The sequence below is a fragment of the Oncorhynchus clarkii genome, chromosome 7, assembly GCF_045791955.1.
Source record: "Oncorhynchus clarkii lewisi isolate Uvic-CL-2024 chromosome 7, UVic_Ocla_1.0, whole genome shotgun sequence".
NCBI classification, from domain to species: Eukaryota; Metazoa; Chordata; class Actinopteri; order Salmoniformes; family Salmonidae; genus Oncorhynchus; species Oncorhynchus clarkii.
The window spans coordinates 15490321-15517210 of record NC_092153.1 but is presented as its reverse complement, the minus strand read 5'-3'; the positions used below and the strand labels follow the sequence as shown (position 1 = coordinate 15517210).

General features: G+C 45.0%; 1 protein-coding gene across 1 annotated transcript in view; it reads right to left on the bottom strand.

The window, feature by feature from the left end:
• Nucleotides 1-1079: 1079 nt before the first annotated feature.
• LOC139412933 (fibronectin type III domain-containing protein 3B-like) overlaps nucleotides 1080-26890 on the bottom strand; it is a 112241-nt gene continuing 86430 nt past the window's right edge. Inside the window, exons 23-26 of the mRNA XM_071159822.1 lie at nucleotides 25831-26055; nucleotides 12278-12444; nucleotides 9948-10075; nucleotides 1080-6592 (exon numbers count right to left, since the gene is read on the bottom strand). Coding sequence (XP_071015923.1) covers nucleotides 6281-6592; nucleotides 9948-10075; nucleotides 12278-12444; nucleotides 25831-26055 — 832 coding nt within the window. The 3' untranslated portion in view covers nucleotides 1080-6280. The remainder of the gene's footprint in view (nucleotides 6593-9947; nucleotides 10076-12277; nucleotides 12445-25830; nucleotides 26056-26890) is intronic.

The window sequence follows — 26890 nt, the reverse complement described above, 5'->3', positions numbered from 1 at the left end:
GTTATTGGGGACCTTCAATGTTGAGGAGAGGTTTTGGTACCCTTCCCCAGATCTGTGCCTCGACACAATCCTGTTTTGGAGCTCTATGGACAATTCCTTCAACCTCATGGCTTGGTTTTATCTCTGACATCACTATCAACTGTGGGACCTTATATAGACAGGTGTGTGTCTTTCCAAATCATGTCCAATCAATTGAATTTACCACAGGTGGACTGCAATCAAGTTGTAGAAACATCTCAAGGATGATCAATGGAAACAGGAGGCACCTGAGCAAAAATTTCAGAGTCTCATAGCAAAGGGTATTAATACTTATATAAATAAGTAATAAATATTTCAGTTTTTATATTTAATAAATTAGCAAACATTTTTTAAAACCTGTTTTCGCTTTGTCATTATGGGGTATTGTGTATAGATTGCTGAGGATTTTCTATGTATTTAATCAAGTTTAGAATAAGGCTGTAACGTAACAAAATGTGGAAAAAGTCAAGTGGTCTGAATACTTTCCGAAGGCACTATATATCGTGCACTACAGTGACCAGAGCCAAATGACACTATTCCTTATTCAGAGAGTGTTGTGACGACAGTGATAAATACCAGTCCCCTGTTGAGTCTGACTGCCTGACTATCTCATCATCACAAACACTCCTCCATGCACACACAGCACACAAGCAAGCACATTGAGAGGCACCAGGTCAGTCCCAGTGCTGGGCCCCTAGAGCAGTTTTGCTGCCTGGCAAAGGGACCAACTGCAAGAAATGGCACATGGGATCTAACCAACCGCAATGTGGTTGCTCCCAACTGGCACAGTGGTCTAAGTGCAAGAGGTGTCACTGCAGTCCCTGGTTCAAATCTAGGCTGCATCACATCCGGTTGTGACTGTCCCATAGGGCAGTGAACAATTGGCCCAGCGTCATCTGGGATAGGCTGTCATTGTAAATAAGAATTTGTTCTTAACTGACTTGCCTAGTTAAAAATACATGTATTTTTCCTACCACCACAAAGCATATCATATAACCACTGTATGAACAGGAAATCAAACAATAAACTATGACACACAAAACAAGAGGTTTCAGTCAAGGTCAGAAAAAATTAAACATTTATTGGGCATAAATATATTATATAACACAGGCTACCGATACAGTTAGGTCTTACATACAGAGGGTAGTAATTTGCAAAATCTATACATTAAAATTGATATGGCGGTTTATTTTATATAATGCATATGAAATAGTCTAACATTAACAATACAAAGTAGTAGAAATGTATGCTAATTATTTTCCTTTCAAATCGTAGCCCATGACAACATTGGAATGTTTGTTTTGGTAAGTGTGAGGTACAAATATGTTGTTGTTTTGTTTTGGTTTCAGACTAATATTTGTTTTAATACATACAAGTCTTCATACATTAATCTGGGACTGTTACCCATTCAATCTCTAATCTCTCATATTCAAATTCCGTATTTTCAGTTTCAATTTGTTTTACTATTAATCAGACTAAAAAAAGTAACCAATCAGAAGGCACAGTTGCTGGGTTGCTGGGCAGAAGTATCTGTTTTGTTCAGGACCCACTAGGTGAGCAGGACCAGAAGGGTCTAAAGATTTGCCTAAATACAAATCTTACAGCGTGTACCCTGCTCACACTGACAAGTAGCCACTGGGCCAAGCCCTGGAAACACTAGCCAAAAGCCTTTAGGAAACATATTATTAGTGATATCACAGGCCTAACATTGGCCTACCATTATCCTAACCTTAGCCTATAACATTAGGCATTATTAGGTTGTATGGACAGGAGTATTTCGTGACCATGTGTCCTAACCATCCTGGGCAATTCACATGGTCAGGGAAAACTCCTGTCCCTAGACATGAGGAATTACTTGGCCTTAAAAGTCTTGGGGGAGATTTAACACATCAGGAACGATTTGGCTGTGAAAGGCTTGGGGGAGATTTAACGCATCAGGAATTATTTGGCTGTAAAAGGCTTGGGGGAGATTTAACACATCAGGAACGATTTGGCTGTGAAAGGCTTGGGTGAGATTTAACACATCAGGAACGATTTGGCTGTAAAAGGCTTGTGGGAGATTTAACACATCAGGAACGATTTGGCTGTAAAAGGCTTGGGTGAGATTTAACACATCAGGAACGATTTGGCTGTGAAAGGCTTGGGGGAGATTTAACACAACATTAGGAATGATTTGGCTGTAAAAGGCTTGGGGGAGAGTTAACACAACAGGACATATCAACAGTCTTTTTTCTAACTAAGACAGGTAAACAGGAAAGATGGACACAACATGACAAGGTCACGTCAGATGACAGAGTAACGCTGTATGACACAGCAACACAGTGCCAGACGACTCAGTCACAACAATGACGTGGTCAAAACTCCAGACGACATAGTAATGCCAATGTAACAGAGTGCCCGGCGGGCAGCTGTGTGTCTGGTATCAAAACAAGAAGCTGTCTGATGAAAAGCATCACGGTTCTCGCAGGACAAAGGGTCTACCGCTTTAAAAGTGCTCCATATAATCTGTTAGTTGTACTTGCCTCATTTTAGCGTCAATACTACATCTCTATATGTATAATAACTCTGCACTGACTATCAATTCTAAGCAAAACACTGGACAGAAAATAATCACCAAGGCCCTTTATACGACATCAAGCTGGGAAAAGTATTCCTCATCACCCTCATCCTCATCGGTCTGACTGACATCCCGATTTGATTGTTGTAGTCTTTTTGACCCTTTTCAGTGTGAAATCAGCGTGTTAAAACTCAATAAAGGGGTCGTATATTTAACAACAGAACATTCAATACATTTAGCTTCACAAAAAAAAGAAACCTAAAAACAAAAATATGAACGAAGCGTAAATCACAGATCAAGTTATGTCTTTCCTTTTGGAGAGGATCATAATGTGACAGGAATAATAATGCTGTGTGGTCACAGAGGGAACATCAAGGAACCCTTGAGAACGTAGATAACATTAAAAGGAACGTGTGTGTGTGTCACACACACACACACACACACACACACACAAAGTAAAATGGTATATGACACAAGCCTTGACTTTGGCAGAAAGAAACCAAACAGATATGATATCAAACACGTCTTAATCTATAACAGTAGGCAGTATAAACGACAAATTAAGGCAACTATTGTTCTGACTCCCCGAGACACCACACACCTTCCCACTGAGGGGGCACTGTACATCGTCCCAAGACTGTGTTAGCCCCTGGATCTGAAGCCTAGGGCATTATCCATGCGGAGCTAACCTGAGTCTTCAAGTCTCGTCATACTGTCTGAATAATGGAAACTCTTACAGAATCCCGGCTCAAACGGTAGAATTAAAGTCAGTACCGCCACCTTCTGCCGTCCTCTTCAAGCACTGGTTACAGTAACTGTAAAGAGTACCTTCATACCTTATTTAACCTTCAGAGTACCTTCATAAACTCTCCCGGAAAAAAAGATGCTACCTAGAGCATTTAAGGGTTCTTCGACTGTCCCCCATTGGAGGGTTCTACGTGGAACCCAAAAGGGTTCTCCTATGGGGACAGCTGAAGAACCCGTTTGGAACCCTTTTCTCTAAGAGTGTACATTATTTAACCACCAGTGCCCCCTCAGAGTTGTACGGTACGTCGTGCTTCTGCTTAAATCCCAATACAGACGCCAACATAACCTTAATATCAGAAAAGGTAACGTTTCTGAAGACACTTTTGTGTGTTTGCTCCAGCTGTCTAAAATCTTTACCAATATAACCTGGCTAACGGTTCGCTACATCTCTTAATGCATACAGAAGACCACACAGGCTGGTCATAACCGTGAAATCATGACATAACAATTCGAAAGCCACCATTATTGGTGTTATGACGTGATGGTCACGAGGTTATGGATAAGAGCCAGTTCTGTGTGTCAGAGAGGAGATGACAAGGACAGACATTTGGTTAACATGTTAAAAACGGCACTGACACCGACATACAGAATAATGAAACAACTACAGGTTTTCCCAACAACTGTAAGAGAATAAATGAGATATGTAATTGGCTACTGAGAGTACGAAATGCTGGCCTTAAATCAAACATCTAAAATAACATCCAACGAAAACAAAAACAGAAAAATTATCATAATAACAATATAACATGCTACGAGAGAAAAAAAACAATTAGTACATTTATAACTACACTTACATTTGTCTCTTAATTTTTATTTTTTAAACAATAAATAACTGAAAAGATTGCACTGTAATTGGCTTGTAAAGTACTGTATGCAAATATTCTATTGTATATAAATAAAGGTATAGAACCAATAGAGAAATTGTAGCGTAACTTTCCCATCGACTTTGGCAAAGGTGTTGGAGCAGTTAAAGGCTCTGCTAACTAACGAGTAGGAGCGAAGCACAGCTTAGAGAGAGAGAGAGAGAGAGAGAGAGAGAGAGAGAGAGAGAGAGAGAGAGAGAGAGGGAGTGGGATGATAACAGTAGGAGTGAAGCACAGCTTAGAGAGAGAGAGAGAGAGAGAGAGAGAGAGAGAGAGAGAGAGAGGGAGTGGGATGATAACAGTAGGAGTGAAGCACAGCTTAGAGAGAGAGAGAGAGAGAGAGAGAGAGAGAGAGAGAGAGAGAGAGAGAGAGAGAGAGGGAGTGGGATGATAACAGTAGGAGTGAAGCACAGCTTAGAGAGAGAGAGAGAGAGAGAGAGAGAGAGAGAGAGAGAGGGAGTGGGATGATAACAGCATTAATTAGAGAGACGGAGGGAGAGGGAGGGAGGTTAGGAACGAGGAGGGGAGGGAGACGTACTGAGAATGGCAGAGGGATAGAAAAAGAGAGAGGGGGCAGAGAAAAAAGAAGGGTATGAATAGGTATGAGGGTTGAGTGGGGGTGGGGGGCGGATAAAAGGTTACTTCAGTAACCTCTACATTCGACAGCGGGGACTGGCTACTGAACTGACCTCAGATCTGCAGGTGAGCACCTAGAATACATATTATAATTCACTAAACCACTCCCAGTGGAATATACCAGGTTATCCCTAGACCAGGGGTGTCAGGTCCAGTTCTCACAGGTCAAAGTGTCATCATGTTTTTATCAACCTCAAACTAAATTGATCAACTGTTGTTGCTGGTTGGCTAGATATGGCCAGGTGTGAGGCCATCCAGGAGCCTGGTTTTACACCCTTGCCCTAAACTGATCTAAAGTCAGCTTTGCATTTCCCACTCTTAATGGTTTAAGTTAGCTTCAGGGGAGAGAAAGCTGGTCCTAGATCTGTGGTTAAAAGGCAACACTTACCTGGATCCCTCCTCTTTCTCTTTGTCATCCAGACCTCTACACTTCTTATATTACATCATAGCATCGCCCCTACAGATATAGATAGGTAGATCTATCATAGATATATTTGATATAGATTGTATATATTAGGTAACTAAATCCATTCTTTCTCAGATATAACGAAACAGGATAGCAGCATTTTTTAACAATGGCATCGCTTTGGTAGCTGAATAAAGAAGACAGAAGAGAAGGCATCTGAGTGAGTGTTTCTGTCTCTGTGCATGTGTGTGTGTGTGTGCATTTGTGTGTGTTTGTCTCGCTGTGCATGTGTGCCTGTATGTGTATGATTCTGTGTGTCTATGTGTCTGTGTGTCTGTGTGTGCATCTGTGCGTAAAGATTGCATGATTTGGCCTATAATAGACAAGGTACCAGATATTGATGGATACATGGCTAAAGCTTTAGAACTACATTTCAAAATGGCGTAACGGGAAAAAACTACGAAAGACTGCAGCGAACAGCGCAAATAGGACACAGACACAGTAGAGTAAGGAATTGACTGTAAAGAAATATAAAGAAAAGCACACTTAGGTCTATTAGGTTTAAAAAGATACAAAATAATGTCATACGCGTCATTGAGGAGCTTTACTGGGCTCCTGGCTGGCTAATGCTTGGTTATCAGTTTGTTTGTTCTGGCCACGAACAGCTTCCCTCCAAAATACATCCATTACATAAGATAGAGAGACCAAACTAACAATGACAAGAGAAACAGAGAGAGCGAGCGAGCGAGAGAGAGGGAAAGAGAGAGAGGAGAGAGAAGAGGAAAGAGATCTGTGGACAAAGGCACGGTAGAATAACTGAAGTACAGCTCAGGTCTGTTTCGTTTGAAGTCTGTTTTCTCTCTCGTTTTTTTTCTCTTTCTATCCTGCACTTGATTCTCAAGTGTTTGTTTTCTTTCCTTTCTTTAGTAGATGCTCGTTTTCTTTCGCTATCGCTTTGTTTTCTCTTTTCTATCCTGTTGCCGATTCATTCCCTCACTTCATGAAGAAGTATTGTAGCAGACAGGCCATGAGGATGGAGACACCGGCGAACACACACACCACGACCGCCGCAAAGCGCTCATCGCTGGATATTATCCCCGCCCCTTTCACCGTCTCCACGGCGCTTGTCTCCCCCAGGCACTGTTGCTCCTGGCGACGCAAGGTGAACAGGGAGGAGGGACTAAGAGGGCCACAGAGTTCATGGTTGGTATCCTGGCAACGGCGGCAGGCGCACACACGGAAACGGTAGTCGGTGTTGCCTTGGAGCCCGGTGATTTGGAAGGCACTCTCTTCTCCCTTAAACACCTGGAGAGCGAGAGAGAGAGTGAGAGAGAGAGAGAGAGAGAGAGAGAGAGAGAGAGAGAGAGAGAGAGAGAGAAAGAGAGAGCGAGAGAGAAAAAGAGAGAGAGAGAAAGAGAGAGCGAGAGAGAGAGAGAGAGAAAGAGAGCGAGAGAGAGAGAAAGAGAGAGAGAAAGAGAGCGAGAAAGAGAGAGCGAGAGAGAAAAAGAGAGAGAGAGAAAGAGAGAGCGAGAGAGAGAGAAAGAGAGCGAGAGAGAGAGAAAGAGAGAGAGAAAGAGAGCGAGAAGGAGAGAGAGAGCGAGAGAGCGAAAGAAAGAATGTTGATTTAGAAACTACCTCATCAACAACAACAAATTGATTCAGACCAAACAGGTTCAGAGCGTGTGTGTTTCTGTGTGTGTGTGTTTGTGTTAGTATTGACTCTTAACAGTCCCCCTGCTGCTATTCTACATTAGTGAAATCCAATCAGTGCATGAAAGAGGCTATAGAGGCTGTTATCTGGTTAACATTATCAACGCTGCCTCTGTACAGAAGGGATTTAACCACCTAAAGAACCACTTAGGACACACACTCACACAAGTCTCCTGCCTCCAACTGCTCGCTTAATTAATAAGAACAAAACCTCACTGGAGATAAGTACCAGTGTGTCTGCGTGTGTGTTTTCTTGAATGTGCTGTTCGACTGCCAAAAGTCCAAGTGTGATTGTGTGTATATTTACAACCATATTGAGTTTCCATAAAGGTCCATTGGCAGCAGACACTGTTAAATGTCAGTGGTCTCGGAGCTGTAATAGTCATTAACACTGCCTTCACTCTGCTGTCACCACAGTACATGAAATATAACATGGAAGACAAGGGAGACGGGATAACTAGTCAGTTGCACAACTGAATGCATTCAACCCATATGTATCTTCCGCATTTAACCCAGCCCCCCCACACCTCTCTGAATCAGAGATCATAATCACCATCCAGGTCATTTAACCCAGCCCCCACACCTCTCTGAATCAGAGACCATAATCACCATCCAGGTCATTTAACCCAGCCCCCCCCACCTCTCTGAATCAGAGACCATAATCACCATCCAGGTCATTTAACCCAGCCCCCACACCTCTCTGAATCAGAGACCATAATCACCATCCAGGTCATTTAACCCAGCCCCCCCACACCTCTCTGAATCAGAGATCATAATCACCATCCAGGTCATTTAACCCAGCCCCCCCACACCTCTCTGAATCAGAGACCATAATCACCATCCAGGTCATTTAACCCAGCCCCCCCACACCTCTCTGAATCAGAGACCATAATCACCATCCAGGTCATTTAACCCAGCCCCCCCACACCTCTCTGAATCAGAGATCATAATCACCATCCAGGTCATTTAACCCAGCCCCCCACACCTCTCTGAATCAGAGACCATAATCACCATCCAGGTCATTTAACCCAGCCCCCCACACCTCTCTGAATCAGAGACCATAATCACCATCCAGGTCATTTAACCCAGCCCCCCACACCTCTCTGAATCAGAGACCATAATCACCATCCAGGTCATTTAACCCAGCCCCCCCACACCTCTCTGAATCAGAGACCATAATCACCATCCAGGTCATTTAACCCAGCCCCCCCACACCTCTCTGAATCAGAGACCATAATCACCATCCAGGTCATTTAACCCAGCCCCCCACACCTCTCTGAATCAGAGACCATAATCACCATCCAGGTCATTTAACCCAGCCCCCCCACACCTCTCTGAATCAGAGACCATAATCACCATCCAGGTCATTTAACCCAGCCCCCCCACACCTCTCTGAATCAGAGACCATAATCACCATCCAGGTCATTTAACCCAGCCCCCCCACACCTCTCTGAATCAGAGACCATAATCACCATCCAGGTCATTTAACCCAGCCCCCCCACACCTCTCTGAATCAGAGACCACAATCACCATCCATGTCATTTAACCCAGCCCCGCCACACCTCTCTGAATCAGAGACCATAATCACCATCCAGGTCATTTAACCCAGCCCACCCCACACCTCTCTGAATCAGAGACCATAATCACCATCCAGGTCATTTAACCCAGCCCCCACACCTCTCTGAATCAGAGACCATAATCACCATCCAGGTCATTTAACCCAGCCCCCCACACCTCTCTGAATCAGAGACCATAATCACCATCCAGGTAATTTAACCCAGCCCCCCCACCTCTCTGAATCAGAGATCATAATCACCATCCAGGTCATTTAACCCAGCCCCCCACACCTCTCTGAATCAGAGACCATAATCACCATCCAGGTCATTTAACCCAGCCCCCCACACCTCTCTGAATCAGAGACCATAATCACCATCCAGGTCATTTAACCCAGTCCCCCCACACCTCTCTGAATCAGAGACCATAATCACCATCCAGGTCATTTAACCCAGCCCCCCACACCTCTCTGAATCAGAGACCATAATCACCATCCAGGTCATTTAACCCAGCCCCCCACACCTCTCTGAATCAGAGACCATAATCACCATCCAGGTCATTTAACCCAGCCCCCACACACCTCTCTGAATCAGAGACCATAATCACCATCCAGGTCATTTAACCCAGCCTCCCACACCTCTCTGAATCAGAGACCATAATCACCATCCAGGTCATTTAACCCAACCCCCCACACCTCTCTGAATCAGAGACCATAATCACCATCCAGGTCATTTAACCCAGCCCCCCACACCTCTCTGAATCAGAGACCATAATCACCATCCAGGTCATTTAACCCAGCCCCCCACACCTCTCTGAATCAGAGACCATAATCACCATCCAGGTCATTTAACCCAGCCCCCCCACACCTCTCTGAATCAGAGACCATAATCACCATCCAGGTCATTTAACCCAGCCCCCCACACCTCTCTGAATCAGAGACCATAATCACCATCCAGGTCATTTAACCCAGCCCCCCACACCTCTCTGAATCAGAGACCATAATCACCATCCAGGTCATTTAACCCAGCCCCCCCCACCTCTCTGAATCAGAGACCATAATCACCATCCAGGTCATTGGCGCCCGGGGAGCACTTGTTGTTGGGGGTTAACTGCCTTGCTCAAGGGTAGAACGGCAGATTTTTCCACCTTGCCGGTTCGGGGATTCGAACCAGCTAGGCTATCTGCCACCCTGATGAATCAGCTGTGTGTGTGTGCTGCGCGCGAGAGTGTACAGGCTGTACTAAAAACATTTTAACGGCAGGGAAAATCTATTTCTCCTCCCCTTACAGACAGATTCAATTAAAAGTCCAAACATCCTTCATAAGGGGGAGATGAGAGTGATCATAGTAAATACAGCTATCCTCACATGAACTGAGCGTGTGTGTGTGTGTGTTACCTGTTTGTACTCTGACTCTCGTCCAACCAGCACCTGAAGGATGTAGTTGACACGGTCGCCTCTCATTGGTGGAATGGCCTCCCAGGTGACCTCACACACATTCCCTTCCAGCTGGTGCACTCTGGGAGCTGTAGGCAGACAGGACACATTGTCACAAACAATGTCATAAACACATGGAAACCACAGGCGGCTGATGGCACCTTGATTTGGGAGGATGACTCATGGTAGTGGTGGCAACAGAATAAATGGAATGGTATCAAACACGTCCAACACATGGTTTCCATGTGGTTGATATACAGTGATATACAGTGAAGTAGGAAGTTTACATACAACTTAGCTAAATACATTTAAACTCTGTTTTTCACAACTCCTGACATTTAATCCTAGTAAAAATTATTGTCTTAGGTCAGTTAGGATCACCACTTTATTTTAAGAATGTGAAATGTCAGAATAATAGTAGAGAGAATGATTTATTTCAGCTTTTATTTCTTTCATCACATTCCCAGTGAGTCAGAAGTTTACATATACTCAATTAGTATTTGGTAGCATTGCCTTCAAATTGTTTAACTTGGGTCAAACGTTTCAGGTAGCCTTCCACAAGCTTCCCACAATAATTTGGGTGAATTTTGGTCCATTCCTCCTGACAGAGCTGGTGTAACTGAGTCAGGTTTGTAGGCCTCCTTGCTCGCACAGACTTTTCCAGTTCTGCCCACAATTATTCTATGGGATTGAGGTCAGGGCTTTGTGATGGCCACTCCAATACCTTCACTTTGTTGTCCTTAAGCCATTTTGCCACAACTTTGGACGTATGCTTGGTGTCATTGTCCATTTGGAAGACCCATTTGCGACCAAGCTTTAACTGATGTCTTGAGATGTTGCTTCAATATATCCACATAGTTTTCCTCCCTCATAATGCCATCTATTTTGTGAAGTGCACCAGTCCCTCCTGCAGCAAAGCCCCTCCACAACATGATGCTGCCACCCACGTGCTTCACGGTTAGGATGGTGCTCTTCGGTTTGCAAGCCTCCTCCTTTTTCCTCCAAACATAACGATGATCATTATGGCCAAACAGTTCTATTTTTGTTTCATCAGACCAGAGGACATTTCTCCAAAAAGTACAATCTTTGTCCCCATGTGCAGTTGCAAACCGTAGTCTGGCTTTTTTATGGAGGTTTTGGAGCAGTGGCTTCTTCCTTGCTGAGCGGCCTTTCAGGTTATGTCGATATAGGACTCGTTTTACTGAGGATATAGATACTGTTGTACCTGTTTCCTCCAGCATCTTCACAAGGTCCTTTGCTGTTGTTCTGGGATTGATTTGCACTTTTCGCACCAAAGTACATTCATCTCTAAGAGACCGAACATGTCTCCTACCTGAGCGGTATGATGGCTGTGTGGTCCCATGGTGTTTATACTTGCATTCTATTGTTTCTACAGATGAACGTGGTACCTTCAGGCGTTTGGAAATTGCTCCCAAAGATGAACCAGACATGTGGACATCTACAATTATTTTCTGAGATCTTGGCTGACTTCTTTTGATTTTCCCATGATGTCAAGCAAAGTGGCACATAGTTTGAAGGTAGGCCTTGAAATACATCCACAGGTACACCTCCAATTGACTCAAATTATGTAAATTAGCCTATCAGAAGCTTCTAAAGCCATGACATAATTTTCTGGAATTTCCCAAGCTGTTTAAAGGCACAGTCAACTTAGTGTATGTGAACTTCTGACCCACTGGAATTGTGATACTGTCACGCCCTGATCATAGAGAGCCCTTGGTTCTGTATGGTATTGTAGGTCAGGGCGTGACTAGGGGGGTGTTCTAGTTTTTTCTATTTCTATGTTGGTGTGCTTGGTATGGTTCCCAATTAGAGGCAGCTGATTATTGTTGTCTCTAATTGGGGATCATATTTAAGTTCTTTATTGTTCCCACCTGGGTTGTGGGATATTGTTTTGGTTCGTGCTGATGTTGCGCTCCGACTGCACGGTTGTTATTCTTTTTTGTAAGTTTCACTATTAAAGATAATGTGGAACTCTACGCTGCGCCTTGGTCCACTCATTTCAACAAACGTGACAGATACAGTGAATTATAAGTGTCTGTAAACAAGTGTTGGAAAAATGACTTGTAGATGTCCTAACCGACTAGCCAGAACTAAAGTTTGTTAAAAATACATTTGTGGAGTGAAAAACGAGTTTTAATGACTCCAACCTAAGTGTATGTAAACTTCCGGCTTCAACTGTATCAGTCCACTCACTCCATTCCAGCCGTCCTCCCGTCAGCAGCCTCCTGTGACGGAAACCCACACACCGTCAGACAAACATACACCCTTACCTTTGAGTGCGGAGGGTACAGTCTTGGTGGTAGAGAAGGTATGCGTGTCTGAGAAGGGTCCCTCCCCTGCGTCACTACATGCCTGGATCCTGAACCGGTAACTGGTGGACTCTGTCAGGCGCTGCACCTTGTAAGTATGACTGGGACCTCTGTAGATACACACAAACCTGGACAGAAAGACAAGGTTGAGAGGTAAGGAGAGAGAGAGAGAACGAGAGAGAATGAGAGCAGAAGAGAGAGAACGAGAGAGGAATAGAGAGAGAGAGAAAGAGAAAGAAAGGGAGAAAGAGAGGAAAAGAGAGAACAATAAGGAGTCTAATAAAATGATGAGAGCAGGCTCTCATAAAGAGAGAACAATAAGGAGTCTAATAAAATGATGAGAGCAGGCTCTCATAAAGAGAGAACAATAAGGAGTCTAATAAAATGATGAGAGCAGGCTCTCATGGAGAGAACAATAAGGAGTCTAATAAAATGATGAGAGCAGGCTCTCAGAAAGAGAGAACAATAAGGAGTCTAATAAAATGATGAGAGCAGGCTCTCAAAGAGAGAACAATAAGGAGTCTAATAAAATGATGAGAGCAGGCTCTCATAAAGAGAGAACAATAAGGAGTCTAATAAAATGATGAGAGCAGGCTCTCATAAAGAGAGAACAATAAGGAGTCTAATAAAATGATGAGAGCAGGCTCTCATAAAGAGAGAACAATAAGGAGTCTAATAAAATGATGAGAGCAGGCTCTCATAAAGAGAGAAGGCAGTGGAAAGAGGTAGATGGGTAAGGATCGAGGGAGGGAGGGAGGGAGGGAGGGAGAGCTTCCGCTAGGATAGAGGATATAGAAGTGTCTGAGAGTGACAGAGACATAACTTCACCTGAAGCATTTATGGTAGGGGAGTGATGCACGCGCACACACACACACACACACACTTCTTTTAGGGTATATCAGCTGTTATGTTCTCTTTATTGCATAAATGCAGTATGACCAGTCAACCCAGTAAACAGGACAAGTCCATCTCTGCACAACAAAATATTCTGTTTTTACTCACAGGACATTTCCATAATTATCAGTGCTGGCAGACCGTGTGTGTGTGTGTGTGTGTGTGTGTGTGTGTGTGTGTGTGTGTGTGTGTGTGTGTGTGTAAATGATGAGTTATGACCCAGGGTTGTTTTGACAAGGCATTTTGGCACAACCAGGGTCAAGCAATTAACACACCACTTAGCCTGAAATAAACAACACACACTCTGAGAATATTACATAGCAGGTACAACCCCATCAAAACGCATGTCTGTCCGTCTCTGTATGTATGTATGTACAGTGGGACAAAAAAGTATTTAGTCAGCCACCAATTGTGCAAGTTCTCCCACTTAAAAAGATGAGAGAGACTAAATTAGATTTTTTTTCCAGAAAATTGTAGGATTTTTAATGAATTTATTTGCAAATTATGGTGGAAAATAAGTATTTGGTCAATAACAAAAGTTTATCTCAATACTTTGTTATATACCCTTTGTTGGCAATGACAGAGGTCAAATGTTTTCTGTAAGTCTTCACAAGGTTTTCACACACTGTTGCTGGTATTTTGGCCCATTCCTCCATGCAGATTTCCTCTAGAGCAGTGATGTTTTGGGGCTGTCGCTGGGAAACACTGACTTTCAACTCCCTCCAAAGATTTTCTATGCGGTTGAGATCTGGAGACTGGCTAGGCCACTCCAGGACCTTGAAATGCTTCTTACGAAGCCACTCCTTCGTTGCCCGGGCGGTGTGTTTGGGATCATTGTCATGCTGAAAGACCCAGCCACGTTTAATCTTCAATGCCCTTGCTGATGGAAGGAGGTTTTCACTCAAAATCTCACGATACATGGCCCCATTCATTCTTTCCTTAACACGGATCAGTCGTCCTGGTCCCTTTGCAGAAAAACAGCTAAAAAAAGCATGACGTTTCCACCCCCATGCTTCACAGTAGGTATGGTGTTCTTTTCCTCCAAACACGACGAGTTGAGTTTTTACCAAAAAGTTATATTTTGGTTTAATCTGACCATATAACAATCTCCCAATCTTCTTCTGGATCATCCAAATGCTCTCTAGCAAACTTCAGACGGGCCTGGACATGTACTGGCTTAAGCAGGGGGACACGTCTGGCACTGCAGGATTTGAGTCCCTGGCGGCGTAGTGTGTTACTGATGGTAGGCTTTGTTACTTTGGTCCCAGCTCTCTGCAGGTCATTCACTAGGTCCCCCCGTGTGGTTCTGGGGTTTTTGCTCACCGTTCTTGTGATCATTTTGACCCCACGGGGTGAGATCTTGCGTGGAGCCCCAGATCGAGGGAGATTATCAGTGGTCTTGTATGTCTCCATTTCCTAATAATTGCACCCACAGTTGATTTCTTCAAACCAAGCTGCTTACCTATTGCAGATTCAGTCTTCCCAGCCTGGTGCAGGTCTACAATTTTGTTTCTGGTGTCCTTTGACAGCTCTTTGTTCTTGGCCATAGTGGAGTTTGGAGTGTGACTGTTTGAGGTTGTGGACAGGTGTCTTTTATACTGATAACAAGTTCAAACAGGGGCCATTAATACAGGTAACGAGTGGAGGACAGAGGAGCCTCTTAAAGAAAAAGTTACAGGTCTGTGAGAGCCAGAAATCTTGCTTGTTTGTAGGTGACCAAATACTTATTTTCCACCATAATTTGCAAATAAATTCATTAAAAATCCTACAATGTGATTTTCTGGATTTTTTTTCTCATTTTGTCTGTCATAGTTGAAGTGTACCTATGATGAAAATTACAGGCCTCTCTCAAATTTTTAAGTGGGAGAACTTGCACAATTGGTGGCTGACTAAATACTTTTTTTGCCCCACTGTATGTATGTATGTATGTATGTGTGTGTGTGTGTGTGGTGTGTATGTATGTATGTATGTATGTATGTATGTATATATGTATGTATGTATATATGTATGTATGTATGTATGTATGTATGTATGTATGTATGTATGTATGTATGTACAGTATGTATGTATGTATGTACAGTATGTATGTATGTATGTATGGATGTATGGGTGGCTACACGCTCCGAGCTTCAAATGGACAAAAATAAAATCAGCGAGAGACCGGTGTAGAAACATGAGGATAAGAAGAGAGAGGGGGAGGCAGAGGTGGGGGTGTAGTTATTTCACTGCATCTTACAGAGAGAGAGGAGGGGACAGACAGACAGACCGGTGTCAGGACACCACATGAGTTTGAGAAGGTCATTGTAGAAATGAAAACAATATATGCTGTTTGGTCATTTGATATGTCTTTGTTTACTGCCAATAATACTGTCCTCCTCTCCTAATCCCCCCTCTCTCTCCCTCTGCCCCTTTTCTCCTCTCTCTCTCTCTATTAGTGTCTGTGTATCTGGTTACCATAGCAATACGTCAATTACAGAGATTCCAGGTAATTCAGCCCTAATACTGTCTGTTTAGGAGCGGCAGGGGAGAAGAGGGACTGGGAAAATGTGAGGAGGGTAGAGGAGAGGGGGTGTCCAATACTGCCAGTTAAATCCATTTAGCTCTGATGATGCCCTTTCTACCCTGCAGAGACACATGCAGAGAGATAGAGAGGGGGGGAGATAGAGAGGGGGGGAGAGAGAGAGAGGGGGAGAGATAGAGGGAGGGTGGGATAGAGAGGATAGAGATGAGGTAGAGGGGGAGTGAGAGAGAGAGGGAGGGTGAGATAGAGAGGAGGTAGAGGGGGAGTGGGAGAGAGAGGGAGGGTGGGATAGAGAGGAGGTAGAGGGGGAGAGAGATATAGAGAGGAGGAAGAGGGGGAGATAGATAGAGGGTGGGGGAGGTAGAGGGGGAGATAGAGGGTGGGGGAGGGAGATGAGGTAGAGGGGGAGTGAGAGAGAGAGGGAGGGTGAGATAGAGAGGAGGTAGAGGGGGAGTGAGAGAGAGAGGGAGGGTGAGATAGAGAGGAGGTAGAGGGGGAGTGAGAGAGAGAGGGAGGGTGGGATAGAGAGGAGGTAGAGGGGGAGAGAGATATAGAGAGGAGGTAGAGGGGGAGATAGATAGAGGGTGGGGGAGGGAGAGGAGGTAGAGGGGGAGATAGATAGAGGGTGGGGGATAGAGAGGAGATAGAGGGGGAAATAGATAGAGGGTGGGGGATAGAGAGGAGGTAGAGGGGGAGAGAGAGGGGGGGATAGAGAGGAGGTACAGTGCCTTGCGAAAGTATTCGGCCCCCTTGAACTTTGCAACCTTTTGCCACATTTCAGGCTTCAAACATAAAGATATAAAACTGTATTTTTTTGGGAAGAATCAACAACAAGTGGGACACAATCATGAAGTGGAACGACATTTATTGGATATTTCAAACTTTTTTAACAAATCAAACCTGAAAAATTGGGCGTGCAAAATTATTCAGCCCTTTACTTTCAGTGCAGCAAACTCTCTCCAGAAGTTCAGTGAGGATCTCTGAATGATCCAATGTTGACCTAAATGACTAATGATGATAAATACAATCCACCTGTGTGTAATCAAGTCTCCGTATAAATGCACCTGCACTGTGATAGTCTCAGAGGTCCGTTAAAAGCGCAGAGAGCATCATGAAGAACAAGGAACACACCAGGCAGGTCCGAGATACTGTTGTGAAGAAGTTTAAAGCCGGATTTGGATACAAAAAGATTTCCCAAGCTTTAAACATCCCAAGGAGCACTGTGCAAGCGATAATATTGAAATGGAAGGAGTATCAGACCACTGCAAATCTACCAAGACCTGGCCGTCCCTCTAAACTTTCAGCTCATACAAGGAGAAGACTGATCAGAGATGCAGCCAAGAGGCCCATGATCACTCTGGATGAACTGCAGAGATCTACAGCTGAGGTGGGAGAATCTGTCCATAGGACAACAATCAGTCGTATATTGCACAAATCTGGCCTTTATGGAAGAGTGGCAAGAAGAAAGCCATTTCTTAAAGATATCCATAAAAAGTGTTGTTTAAAGTTTGCCACAAGCCACCTAGGAGACACACCAAACATGTGGAAGAAGGTGCTCTGGTCAGATGAAACCAAAATTGAACTTTTTGGCAACAATGCAAAACGTTATGTTTGGCGTACAAGCAACACAGCTGAACACACCATCCCCACTGTCAAACATGGTGATGGCAGCATCATGGTTTGGGCCTGCTTTTCTTCAGCAGGGACAGGGAAGATGGTTAAAATTGATGGGAAGATGGATGGAGCCAAATACAGGACCATTCTGGAAGAAAGCCTGATGGAGTCTGCAAAAGACCTGAGACTGAGACGGAGATTTGTCTTCCAACAAGACAATGATCCAAAACATAAAGCAAAATCTACAATGGAATGGTTCAAAAATAAACATATCCAGGTGTTAGAATGGCCAAGTCAAAGTCCAGACCTGAATCCAATCGAGAATCTGTGGAAAGAACTGAAAACTGCTGTTCACAAATGCTCTCCATCCAACCTCACTGAGCTCGAGCTGTTTTGCAAGGAGGAATGGGAAAAAATAACAGTCTCTCGATGTGCAAAACTGATAGAGACATACCCCAAGCAACTTACAGCTGTAATCGCAGCAAAAGGTGGCGCTACAAAGTATTAACTTAAGGGGGCTGAATAATTTTGCACGCCCAATTTTTCAGTTTTTGATTTGTTAAAAAAGTTTGAAATATCCAATAAATGTCGTTCCACTTCATGATTGTGTCCCACTTGTTGTTGATTCTTCACAAAAAAATACAGTTTTATATCTTTATGTTTGAAGCCTGAAATGTGGCAAAAGGTTGCAAAGTTCAAGGGGGCCGAATACTTTCGCAAGGCACTGTAGATGGGGAGAGAGAGAGGGGGGTAGAGAGGAGGTAGAGGGGATATAGAGAGAGTGGGGATAGAGAGGAGGTAGAGGGGGAGAGAGAGGGGGGGATAGAGAGGAGGTAGGGGGATATAGAGAGAGGGGGGATAGAGAGGAGGTAGAAGGGGAGAGAGATAGACTGCTAAATGCAGCTAAACTCCTCATAATTAAATGTTCTTAACAGAAGTAATGAGTCAATATTCATCAGTCTGAGATGTGTCAGGAACCACACTGATCCATTAAATGCATTACAGACTTGTTTAAGGGCACTTGCTAGGCCCCTACGGGCCCTGGTCAGAAGTAGTGCACTATACAGGGAATAGGGTGCCATTTGGGATGCAGATCTAGCCTGCATTTATTTTCCTACTCCGGCTTGGTGAATACAAGCAAACGTCACATTCGAGTGATGCGAGCACACTCGCAACAAAAATCCCTGTAGCCGATAGCTATACACGGACGCCAGGACCTTGACAAACCTAGCTGAGTGAGTGATGACAATGACAACACACCAGTCTGATGTGTTCAACAGGATCTCTTTGGGATGGTTTACCTTGCCTCGCTGGCTTGCTAGGTAATCAACCCTCCGGTGATATCTGCGATGTGGTAGACGATAACAGTCTTTGCATGAGCTGCGTCTGAAGTCGGACGTGATCGTATTTACTTCTGTGTAAACAAACCGATGTAGTGATTAAGAACTGCGCATGCGACTTTGGATGATGTGACCGGAAATGGCTCTATAAGGACAGGAGTATTTCCTGACCATAAGACAATGTCAGCTTGTAACTAGAACCTTGAGGTTTTCCTGACCACAAGACAATGTCAGCTTGTAACTAGAACCCTGAGGTTTTCCTGACCATAAGACAATGTCAGCTTGTAACTAGAACCCTGAGGTTTTCCTGACCATAAGACAATGTCAGCTTGTAACTAGAACCCTGAGGTTTTCCTGACCATAAGACAATGTCAGCTTGTAACTAGAACCCTGAGGTTTTCCTGACCACAAGACAAGGTCAGCTTGTAACTAGAACCCTGAGGTTTTCCTGACCATAAGACAATGTCAGCTTGTAACTAGAACCCTGAGGTTTTCCTGACCATAAGACAATGTCAGCTTGTAACTAGAACCCTGAGGTTTTCCTGACCATAAGACAATGTCAGCTTGTAACTAGAACCCTGAGGTTTTCCTGACCATAAGACAATGTCAGCTTGTAACTAGAACCCTGAGGTTTTCCTGACCATAAGACAATGTCAGCTTGTAACTAGAACCCTGAGGTTTTCCTGACCACAAGACAAGGTCAGCTTGTAACTAGAACCCTGAGGTTTTCCTGACCACAAGACAATGTCAGCTTGTAACTAGAACCCTGAGGTTTTCCTGACCATAAGACAATGTCAGCTTGTAACTAGAACCCTGTGGTTTTCCTGACCACAAGACAAGGTCAGCTTGTAACTAGAACCCTGAAGTTTTCCTGGGCACATGACAAGGTGTTAACTAACCTCCAGACGAGCTTCAATGCCATACAACTCTCCTTCCGTGGCCTCCAACTGCTCTTAAACACAGGGAAAACTAAATGCATGCTCTTCAACCGATCGCTGCCTGCACCTGCTCACCCGTCCAGCATCACTACTCTGGACGGTTCTGACTTAGAATACGTGGACAACTACAAATACCCGGGTGTCTGGTTAGACTGTAAACTCTCCTTCCAGACTCACATTAAGCATCTCCAAACCAAAATTAAATCTAGAATTGGCTTCCTATTTCGCAACAAAGCATCGTTCACTCATGCTGCCAAACATACCCTCGTAAAACTGACCATCCTACCGATCCTCGACTTCGGTGATGTCATCTATAAAATAGCCTCCAACACTCTACTCAACAAACTGGATGCAGTCTATCACAGTGCCGTCCGTTTTGTCACCAAAGCCCCATATACCACCCACCATTGCGACCTGTACGCTCTCGTTGGTTGGCCCTCGCTTCATACGTGTAGCCAAACCCACTGGCTCCAGGTTATATTCAAGTCTCTGCTAGGTAAAGCGCCTTATCTCAGCTCACTGGTCACCATAGCAGCACCCACCCGTAGCACGCGCTCCAGCAGGTATATCTCACTGGTCACCATAGCAGCACCCACCCGTAGCACGCGCTCCAGCAGGTATATCTCACTGGTCACCATAGCAGCACCCACCCGTAGCACGCGCTCCAGCAGGTATATCTCTCTGGTCACCCCTAAAGTCAATTCCTCCTTTGGTCGTCTTTCCTTCCCGTTCTCTGCTGCCAATGACTGGAACGAACTACAAAAATCTCTGAAGCTGGAGACTCATATCAATTCAATTCAAGGGGCTTTATTGGCATGGGGAAACATGTGTTAACATTGCCAAAGCAAGTGAGGTAGATAATATACAAAAATGAAATAAACAATAAAAATTAACAGCAAACATTACACATACAGAAGTTTCAAAACAATAAAGACATTATAAATGTCATATTATATATATATATACAGTGTTGTAACAATGTACAAATGGTTAAAGTACATATCTCCCTCACTAGCTTAAAGCACCAGCTGTCAGAGCAGCTCACAGATCACTGCACATAGCCCATCTGTAAACAGCCCATCTATCTACCTACCTCATCCCCATACAGTATTTATTTATTTATCTTGCTCCTTTGCACCCCAGTATCTCTACTTGCACATTCATCTTCTGCACATCTACCATTCCAGTGTTTAATTGATATATTGTAATTACTTCGCCACCATATCTTACCTCATTTGCACTCACCCCGGCCTGCTAACTGTCTGAATCGCCGCGTCCCCAGCCAGCCCATCCACTCACTGGACCCATATTTACTTTCAATCTCTTTTCGATTTTTAATTTGATTATACCTTCCGGTAACCTGCCTCACCCAATGTGATAAGGAATCGCTATTATTTTTGTGCCCTGGACACCATTTGTGAATTGATTGCCCCCCATCTAGATTCAGAGTTTGTTCTGTTAGGTGACCTAAACTGGGATATGCTTAACACCCCGGCAGTCCTACAATCTAAGCTAGATGCCCTCAATCTCACACAAATCATCAAGGAACCCACCAGGTACAACCCTAAATCTGTAAACAAGGGCACCCTTATAGACGTTATCCTGACCAACTGGCCCTCCAAATACACCTCCGCTGTCTTCAACCAGGATCTCAGCAATCACTGCCTAATTGCGTGTATCCGCTACGGATCCGCAGTCAAACGACCACCCCTCATCACTGTCAAACACTCCCTAAAACACTTCTGCGAGCAGGCCTTTCTAATCGACCTGGCCCGGGTATCCTGGAAGGATATTGACCTCATCCCGTCAGTTGAGGATGCCTGGTCATTCTTTAAAAGTAACTTCCTCACCATTTTAGATAAGCATGCTCCGTTCAAAAAATGCAGAACTAAGAACAGATATAGCCCTTGGTTCACTCCAGACCTGACTGCCCTCGACCAGCACAAAAACATCCTGTGGCGGACTGCAATAGCATCGAATAGTCCCCGCGATATGCAACTGTTCAGGGAAGTCAGGAACCAATACACGCAGTCAGCCTCTTCAGGAAGAAATTTGCATCCTGTAGCTCTAACTCCAAAAAGTTCTGGGACACTGTGACGTCCATGGAGAACAAGAGCACCTCCTCCCAGCTGCCCAGTGCACTGAGGCTAGGTAACACGGTCACCACCGATAAATCCATGATTATCGAAAACGTCAACAAGCATTTTTCAAAGGCCTCACCATGCCTTCCTCCTGGCTACTCCAACATCGGCCAACAGCTACTCGCCCAAGCCTCTCCAGGTTCTCATTTACCCAAATCCAGATAGCAGATGTTCTGAAAGAGCTGCAAAACCTGGACCCGTACAAATCAGCTGGGCTTGACAATCTGGACCCTCTATTTCTGAAACTATCCGCCGCCATTGTCGCAACCCCTATTACCAGCCTGTTCAACCTCTCTTTCATATCGTCTGAGATCCACAAGGATTGGAAAGCTGCCGCAGTCATCCCCCTCTTCAAAGCGGGAGACACCCTGGACCCAAACTGTTACAGACCTATATCCATCCTGCCCTGCCTATCTAAGGTCTTCGAAAGCCAAGTCAACAAACAGGTCACTGACCATCTCGAATCCCACCGTACCTTCTCCGCTGTGCAATCTGGTTTCCGAGCCGGTCACGGGTGCACCTCAGCCACGCTCAAGGTACTAAACAATATCATAACCGCCATCGATAAAAGACAGTACTGTGCAGCCGTCTTCATCGACCTTGCCAAGGCTTTCGACTCTGTCAATCACCATATTCTTATCGGCAGATATTCTTATCGGCAGACTCAGTAGCCTCGGTTTTTCTGATGACGCCTTGCCTGGTTCACCAACTACTTTGCAGACAGAGTTCAGTGTGTCAAATCGGAGGGCATGTTGTCCGGTCCTCTGGCAGTCTCTATGGGGGTGCCACGGTTTAATTCTCGGGCCGACTCTTTTCTCTGTATATATCAATGATATTGCTCTTGCTGCGGGCGATTCCCTGATCCACCTCTACGTAGACGACACCATTCTGTACACTTCCGGCCCGTCCTTGGACACTGTGCTATCTAACCTCCAAACGAGCTTCAATGCCATACAACACTCCTTCCGTGGCCTCCAACTGCTCTTAAACGCTAGTAAAACCAAACGCATGCTTTTCAACCGTTCGCTGCCTGCACCCGCACGCCCGACTAGCATCACCACCCTGGATGGTTCCGACCTAGAATATGTGGACATCTATAAGTACCTAGGTGTCTGGCTAGACTGTAAACTCTCCTTCCAGACTCATATCAAACATCTCCAATCTAAAATAAAATCTAGAGTCGGCTTTCTATTCCGCAACAAAGCCTCCTTCACTCACGCCGCCAAACTTACCCTAGTAAAACTGACTATCCTACCGATCCTCGACTTCGGCGATGTCATCTACAAAATAGCTTCCAACACTCTACTCAGCAAACTGGATGCAGTTTATCACAGTACCATCCGTTTTGTTACTAAAGCATGAAGCTAAAGCTACATGCTCTAGCCCTCGCTACATATTCGTCGCCAGACCCACTGGCTCCAGGTCATCTACAAGTCCATGCTAGGTAAAGCTCCGCCTTATCTCAGTTCACTGGTCACGATGGCAACACCCACCCGTAGCACGCGCTCCAGCAGGTGTATCTCACTGATCATCCCTAAAGCCAACACCTAATTTGGCAGCCTTTCGTTCCAGTTCTCTGCTGCCTGTGACTGGAACGAATTGCAAAAATCGCTGAAGTTGGAGACTTTTATCTCTCTCACCAACTTCAAACATCTGCTATCTGAGCAGCTAACCGATCGCTGCAGCTGTACATAGTCTATCGGTAAATAGCCCACCCAATTTTATCTACCTCATCCCCATACTGTTTTTATTTATTTCCTTTTCTGCTCTTTTGCACACCAATATACATGTACCTGTACATGACCATCTGATCATTTATCACTCCAGTGTTAATCTGCAAAATTGTAATTATTCGCCTACCTCTTCATGCCTTTTGCACACAATGTATATAGACTCTTTTTTTTCTACTGTGTTATTGACTTGTTAATTGTTTACTTCATGTGTAACTCTGTGTTGTCTGTTCACACTGCTATGCTTTATCTTGGCCAGGTCGCAGAACCAGGTCGAGAACCTGTTCTCAACTACCCTACCTGGTTAAATAAAGGTGAAATAAAAAATAAAGTCAGCTTGTAATACAAGTCAGCTTGTAACTAGAACCCTGAGTTTTTCCTGACCACAAGACAAGGTCAGCTTGTATCTAGAACCCTGAGTTTTTCCTGACCACAAGACAAGGTCAGTTTGTAACTAGGACCCTGAGTTTTTCCTGGGCAGGTCACGTGGCCAGCAACACTTCAGGGCCCAATAGGGGTACCGTATGTAATTCAATGAGAGCTGTCTGGTGGGGGGTGACCGTATCGGTATGAAGGAGAAGATGGGGAGGGGTATATACACTCACCAAGCTGTGAAAGCAGTTCAGCTCTGCTAGAATAGAAGGGTGTGTATGTTGGCATTGTGGGGGTCATACTGGACAGTCAGTTAATTACCGCCCCGTCAGTTAGTCCACAACCCTCTGGCTGTGGCTAGGGATGCCAGGATGACAACCACACCAGTCATCCATGTCGTAATGTGGCTGTGGCTAGGGATGCCAAGATGCCAACCACACCAGTCATCCATGTCGTAATGTGGCTGTGGCCAGGGATGCCAAGATGCCAACCACACCAGTCATCCATGTAGTAATGTGGCTGTGGCTAGGGATGCCAAGATGCCAACCACACCAGTCATCCATGTCGTAATGTGGCTGTGGCTAGGGATGCCAAGATGCCAACCACACCAGTCATCCATGTCGTAATGTGGCTGTGGCTAGGGATGCCAGGATGCCAACCACACCAGTCATCCATGTCGTAATGTGGCTGTGGCTAGGGATGCCAGGATGCCAACCACACCAGTCATCCATGTCGTAATGTGGCTGTGGCTAGGGATGCCAAGATGCCAACCACACCAGTCATCCATGTCGTAATGTGGCTGTGGCTAGGGATGCCAAGATGCCAGGATGCCAACCACACCAGTCATCCATGTCGTAATGTGGCTGTGGCCAGGGATGCCAGGATGCCAACCACACCAGTCATCCATGTCATAATGTGGCTGTGGCTAGGGATGCCAGGATGCCAACCACACCAGTCATCCATGTCGTAATGTGGCTGTGGCTAGGGATGCCAAGATGCCAGGATGCCAACCACACCAGTCATCCATGTCGTAATGTGGCTGTGGCTAGGGATGCCAGGATGCCAACCACACCAGTCATCCATGTCGTAATGTGGCTGTGGCCAGGGATGCCAGGATGCCAACCACACCAGTCATCCATGTCGTAATGTGGCTGTGGCCAGGGATGCCAGGATGCCAACCACACCAGTCATCCATGTCGTAATGTGGCTGTGGCTAGGGATGCCAAGATGCCAACCACACCAGTCATCCATGTCGTAATGTGGCTGTGGCTAGGGATGCCAAGATGCCAGGATGCCAACCACACCAGTCATACATGTCGTAATGTGGCTGTGGCTAGGGATGCCAAGCATACCCATCACCCAAGGCACTGCTAGGCAGACAGACAGTCTCTCTAATTCTCTCACTTATCCTTTATTACCTCCCTCCTCTTCCCTTCCCTTCCCTTCTCTCCACCCTCCCTCCTTCCTTCCCTTCACCCTCCCTCCTTCCTTCCTTCCTTCCCTTCACCCTCCCTCCACTTTCCCTCCTTCCCTCGCTCCCCCTTCCCTCGCTCCCTCCTCCTACCTCTACTTCCCTACCTCTCTATTTATTTCTCTCCTTCCTTCAGTCTGTTCTCTAATGGACAGCATGGTTGACCAGTTCATGGTTCTAATTAGTTCTGTAGTCTAGATGTTCTTATCGTGAGTTCTCTCTAGATCTACTGGTTACTGTCGTTTCCTCTACCTATCTCCCCACATGCACACACACACGCACGCACCACTCACTCACACACACGCACCACTCACTCACACACACACACCACTCACTCACACAATGCGTTTGAAGTATTTTCCTTCAGTAGAACTGTGATATGTAATATGGTAATTTTCCAGATGCTTTTATCTAGAACGTACATAACATTGAGCCATTGGAACCATTGGATGGTAGTAGCTGTGTGTGTGTGTGTGTGTACTCTATACTCTACCTGTGGTTCTTATCTTCCATCTGTAGTGTGTAGAACATGTCATTGGAGAGCAGGGCGCGGGTGTGTGTGTGTGCAGCGTTCTCCCCCCACTTCAGTTTCAAGCTCTGGGGGCCGGCAGCCGAACATTCCAAAGGAGGAGGAGCCGGAGGGAGGGGGCGTGTCCTAGCCACCAGGGGTGGGCTCAACGGGCCACAGCCAATCACATTCACCGCTTGGATCTGCACACTGAGAGAGAAAGTGAGAGAGGGGTTAGGATAAATTGAGTGTGTGAAAGTTAGTTTGTCCATAACCAGTTTGTGTGTGTGTGTGTGTGTGTGTGTTTGTATTAGTATTTATTAGGGATCCCCATTAGTTCCTGCAGCAGCTACTCTTCCTGGGGTCCAAACACATTAAGGCACTTCCATCACACATAAAACAGAAGATCAATCAGTCCATCATATTACATTATTACACCACTACACATCTACAGTACAAACTGTACTGTACAAACTGTACGTGTCTGAGTACTAATGTTGTTTAATAGCAGAAGAGAGGCAGCATTAGAGGTGCTATAGTGATGGGTGTTTTCCTCTGTCCATTGAGTCATGACTGACCCCTAACCTCACCTAGCCGGCATCCATCTAACCCAGTCTCTCATGACTGATATTTTCCGTTCCCCAAATCAAGTCACGCCTTTCAACTTTCAATAAATTCCCTGGTTTTCCTGAAGTCCTGGTTGGAGGATTCCTGGAATCAGGGGGGAATAAGCAAGAACTCTGGAATGCTCCAACAGGATTTCTGGAAAACCAGGGAATTTGGCAACCCTAGTCATGCCTTTCAACATCATCCCTATGGAATAACTAGGAATAGAGAGGAATATAAAGAGGAATAGCAATCACATCTACCTCAATCATCTAGAGTCATCTCATCCAGTATATTACAGTTATAACGCTGTATTAGATCTGTTCTCAGACCTGTTCAGACAGTTCCTTAACCTATATGGCCCTCTATGGATAGTAATGGCCAGTCCTGAATGACACGTCAGGAATATATTATGTCTGGTAAGATGAGGACTTACTGT